General features: G+C 39.0%; 1 protein-coding gene across 1 annotated transcript; it reads right to left on the reverse strand.

Annotated features, from left to right (window-relative positions):
- Nucleotides 1-484: 484 nt before the first annotated feature.
- LOC109991468 (uncharacterized protein KIAA0040) lies at nucleotides 485-7822 on the reverse strand. Its single transcript, XM_020643764.3, has 2 exons — nucleotides 7602-7822; nucleotides 485-3757 (listed from the first exon to the last, which is right to left on the reverse strand). Exon 2 carries the CDS (start codon nucleotides 3109-3111, stop codon nucleotides 2776-2778), a length of 336 nt encoding a protein of 111 aa, XP_020499420.1. The 5' UTR covers nucleotides 3112-3757; nucleotides 7602-7822; the 3' UTR covers nucleotides 485-2775.
- Nucleotides 7823-10481: the final 2659 nt, after the last annotated feature.

Here is a 10481-nt window from a genome sequence, read left to right on the forward strand (position 1 = left end):
TAACTTTTGGTCAAACGCGGGTCATTTGAAATCCCTTGTGTTACAATTCTTTTTTTCAACCTCTCAGTATCCCTCTTTATACTTTGTCACCTGACTTTCTAGAATATTGGTGTGTATAGCACAACAGTAGATGATAATTGACTTTTCATTGGCTGTGTTAATAAATCACAAGCTCATACTTCACACATGTACCTCCTTCCCTAAGCTATGTAATGTGGTGTGAAGAAGCTGTAAGCATGTCACATATTTCTCTGACACCAGGTTGACAATAAACCTGCCACAAGCTAGCTTAGCCTAGCATAAATACTGCAAACAAGGGAAAAAACTTGCCTGGTTTGTCAATATTCAATTTATAGTTAACACCCATAATGCTTAAATTGTAATGCGTTCATCAATCATTAACATGACAGTTTGCAGGAGAGGTTATGTCTAAGATTACATCCTGGAGTCTTCTTCCTGGTCCATAGTCAATAAATAACCTGACAACACTATAAAAGGTCAATTTATTTATTAAGCCTTCTTATTATTATTTTACTTTTAAATGAAAAGCACGTGTTTTATTTTTACATTGACAATGTCTGTGCAGTTGCCCCGTCTCCATTTTTTGTGCTAAGCTAAGCTAATTCGCGTTTATGTCTGTCTTCACTTTCCATTCAGATTTCAATTTTTATTTTTAGACTTATCCTCAGAACAAGTGTGGGTTATCCTTCCAGTAAACAAATTCACAAAAAAACTCCCCTACAAATAAAAAAACAAACCACAGGACATGTTCAGCCAGCCCTGGGACTCGAGAGATGTTATTTCTTGGCACCCTCTCAGTTTAGGCAATAGCACTTATTAGTCATCATGCATAGCAGCAGAGATTCTTATCTTGCAGGGTAAGCTTTCAAATTAAGCCCAACAAGTTGAGTTTCTCTTTCTTTGAACATGAAACAGAGGAGACAAGCACAAATGTCCACATGGGAATGCATCTGTCTGCACTGTAATGAAATGAGCAGGGCCTGTTTTCCCAGCAGCACTTGAGCTTGCTCAACTTAGTGCCAGTGTAAGCTAATGCATAAAGATGAATACACTACTGAGACACTTCTGCTTAATTGGCCTTTGGGATGTCATATACTTAGAAATAAAAAAAAACAGCAATCAGACTCAATCCACTTGAAGCACAACACATTCCTTCTTGAACATGATAAAACAGGTTTTTTTTTTAAATTTAAATGATTTCAAATCTGCTTTCTTTAAACCTTATTTATGTGACTACATTAATTCATGAATGTATTTTGAATGTCATTGAAAGGCTTCTTCACAATTCCAGACCAGCATTACTGATACTGAGAATTACACTTACAGGAACATCACCTCAGGGACTTATTGCGGTAAAAACAGCAAGAACAAAAATAACAACTCATGAGATAAAAAAATAAAAGAACTTGATATCAGCGTTGCTCAGTATTTGTTTAAATAAATCTTTATAATTCTCAGTGCTTTTTTGACAAAAAAAGTATGAATTAAATGTTTTTATTTCTAATCATCTAGATCGTTCCATACATGTGGTATTAACAATTAACCACAATAACCTTATGTCAGTACATGTGATGAAATTATGGGAAATTGCTTAAAATGGAATCAAAAACTAACCAAAACTCTGCTGATGTTATTTGTTGACATGCACATAATGAAGAAAACAGAAGTGACTGCAAACATAATCAGTGCCAGCGTCATTTGTGCTGTTTGCATCCCTGATAAATGCAAACACAGATACAAAACAATAGGCTACAACCGTCTCACCAAATATATTCTAAATGACGCCTCAAAAACATCCTTGTCTGTTGTGTTGCAGAAATAAATGGTCACCTCTTAAAGTTGTCAGACTTCATTGGAGCATTTGAAGAAAGTGCACAAAATGTACTCATATCAAAAGATTTCATAAAAACTGACCTAGATAAAGGAACAAACTTTAATATGATTGTTCTATAATTTTATTTAGATCTGTCATTTTATTAAGAAGTAACATCAAACTCTATTTCCCCTTTATGGAATTAGAACTTTGCCTTTAAAGGTCATTATACCCCTGAATGGTAAAACACTCTCATATATTCAAAACTAAGTGAAGTTCCTCTCCTGTGGCTAACACTTCTAATACTAAAAAAGCAGAGTAAGAGCAGAAAGGTTTCTCTCTGTGTCCTATAAGTGAAACTTTTCAGAAGTTAGAGGCTTTAACTTTACAAAGTGAGAGTCAATCAGCAGCCTAGAGTGTGAAGAGCAGACACCATTACAGCGACGTCTGAACGCTGGGCTCGACTTAAATTGGCTCTTTTTCCCAAATACAGACCATGTGGATTTCACATGGGAGCTGTAAGAACAAAGTGCTCTCAATAACACTGTACTTTCTCTCTCTCTCTAACACACACACACCTTCCTAATGCCCCTCACGCGACACACACACACACACACACACACACACATTTACAGGTATGTCTATGCCTCTTTTAGCATAATACTCCCTTTATGTACCACACATTAAAAAACGTATACAAAATGTTGTAAACATTGTCCATAAAGACACCATATGAATACAAAAGTGACAAGATTCTGTACATTGTTTACATGTTGTTGACCTGTTATTCACAAGTCCCAGTATGCAGTCCATCAGCTAAAATAAGTTCTTTAGCCTCCTTAGATTCCAAAATAGTTTTAGATCTTTGAAACTCTCCATCATATCCTCTGCCCAACTGACCCAGGATCAGCAATCCCAAACAAACAGCAAAGGCATCCTTTCTACACCATGGCCAGAGCTACCCTGTCAGGTGTCATAGGCTCCGTCTTAACAGAGATCCACAGGTCTTCAGTATTATTTGTCGAGTTCTTCTTCTTCTTTGTTTCTGACCTTGCCGTTGCCATGGTGTCCCTGCAGCAGCAGCAACAGCATCTGTTGGCATAGCGACAGCAGCAGCAGTGACAGCACACCACCAGAGTAGTTAGGAGGACGAGCAGGGGGAGAGCGAGGAGGACGATCAGGCACACCGTGTTGTAGACGCCCTGGTTGTGTTTTTCTGTGGCGAAGCTCCACAGTTGGTTGAAAAAATCCTGGATGCTGTCAGTTTTTCCGTCCATGGCGTTCAGATACAGAGTGGTGGCTCCTTTTAATTGAGTCTGTCTGGTGGTTGTAAAGTTTTAATAAATCCTTTAGAGAGTTTTTGAAGTTTGAAAGCCAGTAAATGTGCATATGAGGCTGCTGGAGACACCAAGATGATTAAGATACGGTGTTCAATTAAGATAAAAGTCCTTGTATGTCATCAGAATCCAGCTTTGAACTTCATCAACAAATCCAACGGCTGTCAGATGAGCTATTTCTGGTGACTTGAACTTTCACAAGCCAGTTTTGATGCCTGTGTCTCTACGTACCTAATAGGCCCATGTTATCCTGTGTTGATGTTTAAAAGTAACACTGTAAACATGGAGGAAGCCTCTTTCCTTTAAGTGTCCCTCAAGGTTGTTTTCAAAGCCAAAGGGTTCTTTAAACAAATCCAAAAGACCAAAAGCTCATTGTGTTTACAGCTCGGTTTATTGTGAAATCTCCAAGTTGTGATGTTTCTAATATGGCTACAGGACAAAAAAGTGAAGTTTGTTTATGCTGCTTGGCCCTCACCAAAGTGTTTTCTTGCTCTTTGTCGTCTTCTCCAGAATCCTTTTATCCTCCTGCCCTTTGGCTTTTGTCTTAGTTGCAGAGAGGTGGTCCAATTCAGACGATTCTGCGGAACTAAAAGAAAAAAAAAGAGGAAATGAACAAAGACAGAAATTTGGTTTCTTGCAGACAGCTCGTCTACATCCGCCCGCTTTTCCTTCCCTGCCTCCAATCCATCTTTCTGTCTCTGTCTTTAACATCTCTACTCCTGCCCTCCTCCTCCTCCTCTTGTCAATGTCAGTTTCAGATTTTCAGCCTTCTCCTCATTACTGCAGAGGAGTCATTCAGGATTCAGGGCAGCTCTCGCTTCGAGCCCCGCTGAGGAAGACAGGGGCGAAAAGGGAGAGAGAGAGGGAATTGAGGGAGATAGTGTCTGAGGAAAGGCCAGACAGAGATAGAGGGCACCAATCTTTCTAAGAGTCCCGCAGAGACGGAGAGTGTGACAGAGCGACAGGGATAAGAGGTGAGAGGTAGACCTGCTGCTGGAGATTCATCTGAATATATTCGCCTAATAGATCCCATTGGAGGAGAAGGATGGGACCCGGCTCAACTTTTCAGAAATGTCTGATTGTAACACTTAACTCTGGCCTGAGATGAAATCTCTCCTGGAGAAGAAAATTTGGTGTGAGGTGCTTCAATTTTTATAAATGGTCTGATTATGAGAGGTCAGTCTTCAAAAATAAAAGCCAGAAAAAATGTGTATTTTCTTAATTAATTTAGTTGGAGGCCTTGAGGCAAAAACTTTATCTAACTGGTGTGAAATAACAATGTTTTGTTCATGGCTTCTAGCACTATTTGGCATACCAAACAATATGTGTAACGCAAAGCTACTTAGTTCCTCTGTATGCTAGATGCAAAAGAGAGAAAGATCTCACTTGTGTTGTGTCTTTGTCAGAGCGAGAGGGAATGGAGGGGTGCACCTGCAGGTAGACTTGACGTGGCTGCCTCTGAGCTTTGCATTACATTTGTTAAAACGGCTTACCACACAGGCCTGCTAACTTCCCTCCTGTTCGTTTGCTCAACAGGAAGCTGAGCTCTGTGAACTGTCAGCAGAAATGTGAAAGTGTGAGATGAGTATTAAGAATCTCAACTATCTAAATAATCAACACACTTGATGTTGCTATTTGTATTTTTGGTTTCACAATGTTATTCTTTGCCTGGCTTAACAGAACTGTAAAAGTAACTTCTTTGGCTAAAAATGTCTCTTATCTTTTTATCCCTTGGATGATCTGTGTCAATTTACGATGCGCGACTCGTTTTAAATGTTGCGGCCGAAAGGAATTGTGGGGCGGCATATCTCATCTCCTTTGGTAAAGGATGGCCCAGTGTATCCTATGCTAAAGGAGGTTATAAAGGAAACATTGACCCACCTTTCCTTAGCTTTTAGAGAATTCAAACAGCTCTTATCATGGCCGCCACTTAAATGCTTCTGGGTCATTTCACTCAGTTAGGAACCTTCCTAAGCAAAAATGACAATTCGAACGCACCCCATGTGCCAAGCATAGACTCAATGTTCTTAGCATATAGACTCAATGTGCCAAGCATAGACTCAATGTTCTTAGCATATAGACTCAATGTGCCTAGCATAGACTCAGTCTGCATGTGTTTGTAATTTCTTGAAGTCACTTCAGAATAAATATTTAAATTTAAATTCTGTGACAATAAAAAAGTATCCCTTCTCCTTATTCATCTTTAGAATTTCACAAGATGTGTTTTTAATTTTCAAGTGGAATTGTTAGTAATATAAAATTGCACATTTTTCCTAATAAAAAGTGACGCACATATTATCTTACTAAATTACGTTCATTATTTGTGTCAAATCGATTTAAATTGTCCATATTTGTATTTGTATTGGGATGTATCATTACATACAATTAAACAACAATCAAACTACAGCTTTAGAACGTCTCTGCAAAATAAGCAACAGAAAAGTGTAAAAATAGTTTTCAAAAATCTCATGATTTTTGTGTTTCTGTGTTTGTGGAGCTTATGTGTCTTTATTTTTTGTTTTACTTTTTTAATTGCATTGTCAAGAACAGTCAACAGAACACGTAGTTTATGTTTATAGTTTATGTATTGCCAAAATGTTTTTTTTTGGAGAAATTAAAACTTTTTTGTGAATCAAAAAATGAAAATATAAAAATAAATCATCAAGACAAACTTGGAAAATAAATCATGATGTCTATAAGCATGTGATTTAATATCACAAAGGCTGAAACAAGGAATTACTGAATTTACTGATGTGTTTGTGCGTCAAGCTTCAAAACATTTTTGTATGAAAACAACATGCTGCACTGAAGCCTTTGCACATTGTTAGGAATCACAATGTCTGTGTCACATTATTCTGGATTATGCTGTCGGTACATGTTGTTGTGATGAGCTTGGCCGAGCAACACCTTTGTGTACACTCTGAGCTTCCTAACATTATGAAAACAGCATTGATACAACAAACCAGAGTCACAGAGCAATAAGTCTGCTGGAGAGAGACAAAGGCCCGAGAGCAGCACAGAGGTGTGAGGAGATGACTACTAATGTATCAGCAGCAAAGTCATTAAATGGAATAGAGAAGTCACTTAGTGTTATTAATATTACAGTCCCAGGAAGAATGAGATCATCGTAGGAAGTTTCTTGACACTGTCGTCAGCGTTTACACTCACCAGCAGGGAAAATGTTAAAGTTCATAGTCAAGATAGAAATAGGTTTTTTATTAGAACTGATTATTTTCCACCCTAGTAAGTGATACACTTACATGTCTCCCTCTCTGCAGACCATTTGCATTACTTTAAATCAATGTTAATCCAATATTTTGTGATTCAGTAAAGGAAAAAGAGGTCAAGAGAATTCAGCCCTGTTTATACAAAATATGGACTCTTAATATATATCAAATATTTCACTGGTTCATATCATCTCACTGAGATGCCTTTCTGAGTCTCTGGCCAGGTCCTTCCCTTTCTCATGGCATTGTGCTCTCCTGCAGCCATTCACATACAGGAAAAGGTCGTTTATGGGGCATACAAAGCCAGGAAGGGGCTGAGAAAAAAATGTTATGATTACACTCAGTTAGCCCCTGCTGCTTTTTAAGGAACATGTGTGACCTAAAAGACAAAGTTGTGACAGAAGGCAAGGCAGGAATCTTTAATGAGTTGCCCCGAGCACACGGTCAGAACAGATCCCTCATCTATTGGTATTGATATTCAGTACATGGACAGTTTGACTTGAGTCAGCCACCGACAAACAATTTTAGCCAAAGTTGTTTGTTATTTTTCAGTAAAAATATGATCCATCTTAAAGATAAACTTAGATAATTTGGCCCTACTGATAGTCTGGAGTCATTGAGTTCTTCACATTGAGCGGGAACAAGCACAAGCCAAGACAGTTCAGAATTTGTTCCACTTAATTCCACCTCAAATAAATATGCAAAATGGACGCCATATTTACTGTATGAGCAGGAAGAGGGAAATATTTTTGTGAAACTAAAACCAGCATCCATAACTGTTCTTTAAAGAGCCAAAGAAAATAGCAACAGGGGCTATTCAATGTTGCAGATTCATCATGTGTACAAATAAAATACATTTTCACTTTCAAAAGACTAAGATTTTTTGATACTTTTGCTGTTGGAAAAGTCAACAAAATATCTTAAGGGGAATGTAACAGTGACGCTTGGCTGCGCTCAAACGGGCAGGAAGAAACTTGTCAGTATATTGTTGCAAATTGTCAAACATCCTGTCAAATCTAACCAATGCCTGAACATCATTAAGATTTTCTTTTGGCCAAAGAGGCAGCAGTAGTTTTGCCGTTGTTTTTTCCCCTATCAAAAAAACAACAAAGCTCCAACAGCTAGTATAAACCACTTCTTAAACAGTTTCAAAGTATTTGAAGTTGCCGGCTCTTTAGATCTCTTTGAAAAGCAACACCTTACCCTGTAGGCACGTGTGAAGTGTCAGGTCAGATCTCCCCTCCTGTCTGATCCAGTCAGCTGCTCAAACTTCTGCTCCTTCTGTTTTGGCATATGGCTTCTACTCTGTTCTGGTCCCCCTCACCCAGACATCTTGACATGTCTTCACTTTCTGTTCCTGTCTCCCTCTCTGCCCTCTACTCTCTCTCTCTCTCTCTTTCTCTCGCTCTCTCTCTCTCTCTCTCTCTCGCTCTCTCTTCTGAACATGTGTGTGTGTGTGTGTGTGTGTGTGTGTGTGTGTGTGTGTGTGAGTGTGTGTGTGTGTGTGTGTGTGTGTGTGTGTGTGTGTGTTTTGGTCACGTCACTGAACCCTGCCCATTTTGTGTAAGAATGGGACCTCTGTCTGTGCTTGTGTGTTTCCTTCGCAGAGAGGTGGAATCGTGAGGTTTCTTTGCTTCACTCACACATGCGCTGAATGATGTCAGACAGGCTGGGAAGGTTAGGCAAACTGAACATTTATTGAAAGAACCTTAAGATGTAAAAGGAAAGGCTCTCCACCACACATTCTTACGACAGTTTCATTTTGCAGAATAACATCAGAAAGAAACAGAACTCCACCCATCTCAGTGTCCTAAAATGGCAACAAAAAGAGGAAATGAAAGCTGTGAACATGTGTAGTAGGTACTGTACCATCAGGTGAGAGTTGGGATATGAAAGCGGGAGGTTATGTGTGGTGCACACATATTCACACACACAAACACTCTTACCATGCCTGTGGCGTTGTGGTCAATACCCTTTCAGTTCAGTCATGCAAAAGAGGATTTTTATTCAAGAAGGACAAAAAGAGGAAAAAAGTGTTCTTCTGACACTGAGTCTCAGTCTATTTACTCTGCACTAAAAGGGTGAGTGCACTGACTCGAATCCTGTTCCTGTACTTACAAACCGTATGATGCATACTTGTAAACAGATAGTACAAAAGGCCTTGTGCATGTATTTAAAGGGTGGTCAATACAGGGCTTGTATAATCACTATATTAAACCATTATCAAGTTTCTTTAAGTTTATATTTGTCTTCAATTTTTACAGAGCAATTCTTTCAATGCAGCTATTCAGCACTTTAAAACAATAAAGAATGAATAATTTCTCTGTAGATGCTCTTTGTCGAGGAGAAAATATTTAAAATAATGATTCATGTTCGGCCAAGTAAAAAAAAACTCCATCTGAACTGAAATGAGATCAAAACTGATACTTTCTAATGATCTTCTGCAGCTACATGGAGTGGAATTTGTCCGACAATCTCAACAAACACACTTTATAGCAATGTGACTGGCTGAACATGCAATGTGTTTTTTCATAGCTATGGGGCACGGTGACATGAAAATTGATGAGACGAGCCTCACCATGTCTGTAGGTGTGTCTGAGCCATTTCAGACAAATAGCAACCACCGCCCACGCACACATACACATGCAGGACTGACACAGAGGGTGCTGCCTGACAGGAGGAGTGTGTGGTGCTATAGTGAAGCTCTGTCACAGCTGCTACTGAGGCTCTACGGTGTCCAGTCACCTGGAGTGCAGTAAGTGTTGATTAATGACCGGAGTGCAGCAGCACTTTTCTTGATAGAAGTCCTCCTTTACTGCAGTTTATATGAAAGCCATTTCACTGCATGTTCCATCGGCTGCTTTTGATTGCTTCTGCAGATGTTTATGGAAGGTGAAGTCACAGTTTCACTACTTAATGCACAAATACACACTTTTATGCCTGCAGGGTAATTTAAAAAAAAAACCTCTACATTTAATAAATTTTCAACTATTATAGACATCAAGACTGAGCTGAAAAAGCTGTTGGATTTTATGCCACAAGGTCTACTGCTATTAAAAAACACAAGTGGTGACCTTGAAAAAAGAGCAGTAGTTTGTAGATAAATGCATGAAGAGGGAAACTTATTTCATATTTTGCAGTGTCCTCAACTGATATTTACTGTCATAACAGCATTGTATCTTCCATTATCTCTGAGCATACCTTGCCTTGAACTTACACTGCATTGACCCTCATATATGTCCCATTTCCTCTATGGAAACTGTACTCTCCATTTATACCCTGTTGACCCTGCACTATAATGGACATAGCTCCAATCTGCTGTATAGAAACCTTATTCTCAGTAGAGCTCACCTATGATGGAAAGCTCAAACAATACATCCCTTTATCCAACTCAGGTCTGTAGTAGAACAAATTACAGGAAAGAGCACTGAGCTCACTGTGGATCACTGATCACAAAATCATGACAGCAGAAAAGAACTGTGACATAACCAGTAGCATTGCAAAAAGCCTCATGGAATCGCTGGTCTCAAAAAGGGTAATACAAATCACCACGAGCTGCGGGCTCTGCCAACACACACTGACATATGAGAAAGTGTGAACCAAACATTGTGCACTCTGTGAGCTCTTGAAAAGTGAGCGCTAATGAAAAGTGACTAAAGGGTTGCTGTAGTGGAATCTGACAAGTGTCCAGAAATAGACGGCTAATAAAACCAGTGCCCCCCGGGCCCGAGGCAAGCCTTAGCTGTGATTCAGTGCTGTAAAATGTTTGGTCCCAGTTCTAAAACAGGCAGACAGAAAGACAAGGAAAGGTAGAATAAGTCTATATAAGGAATTTTCTCTTGCTCTCGAGAACAGCAATCATTAAAGACATTGGTTGGCATGTAAACTTTTGGCTTTTACAAGGGCAACTAATTGCATATTCCAGGCATGGAGTCATCTTGAGCTATTTCAACATTTAATCACATAATCTCAGCATAGTTTTCATATGACGCAGGCTGTATTCTGCAACTACACACTATATGAAACATTTCTTACTTGGCTTGCAAATATTGGTATTTTCTGTTGTAATTACAAAGAAATGGA

The sequence above is a fragment of the Labrus bergylta genome, chromosome 4 (assembly GCF_963930695.1).
Source record: "Labrus bergylta chromosome 4, fLabBer1.1, whole genome shotgun sequence".
Lineage (NCBI taxonomy): Eukaryota > Metazoa > Chordata > Actinopteri > Labriformes > Labridae > Labrus > Labrus bergylta.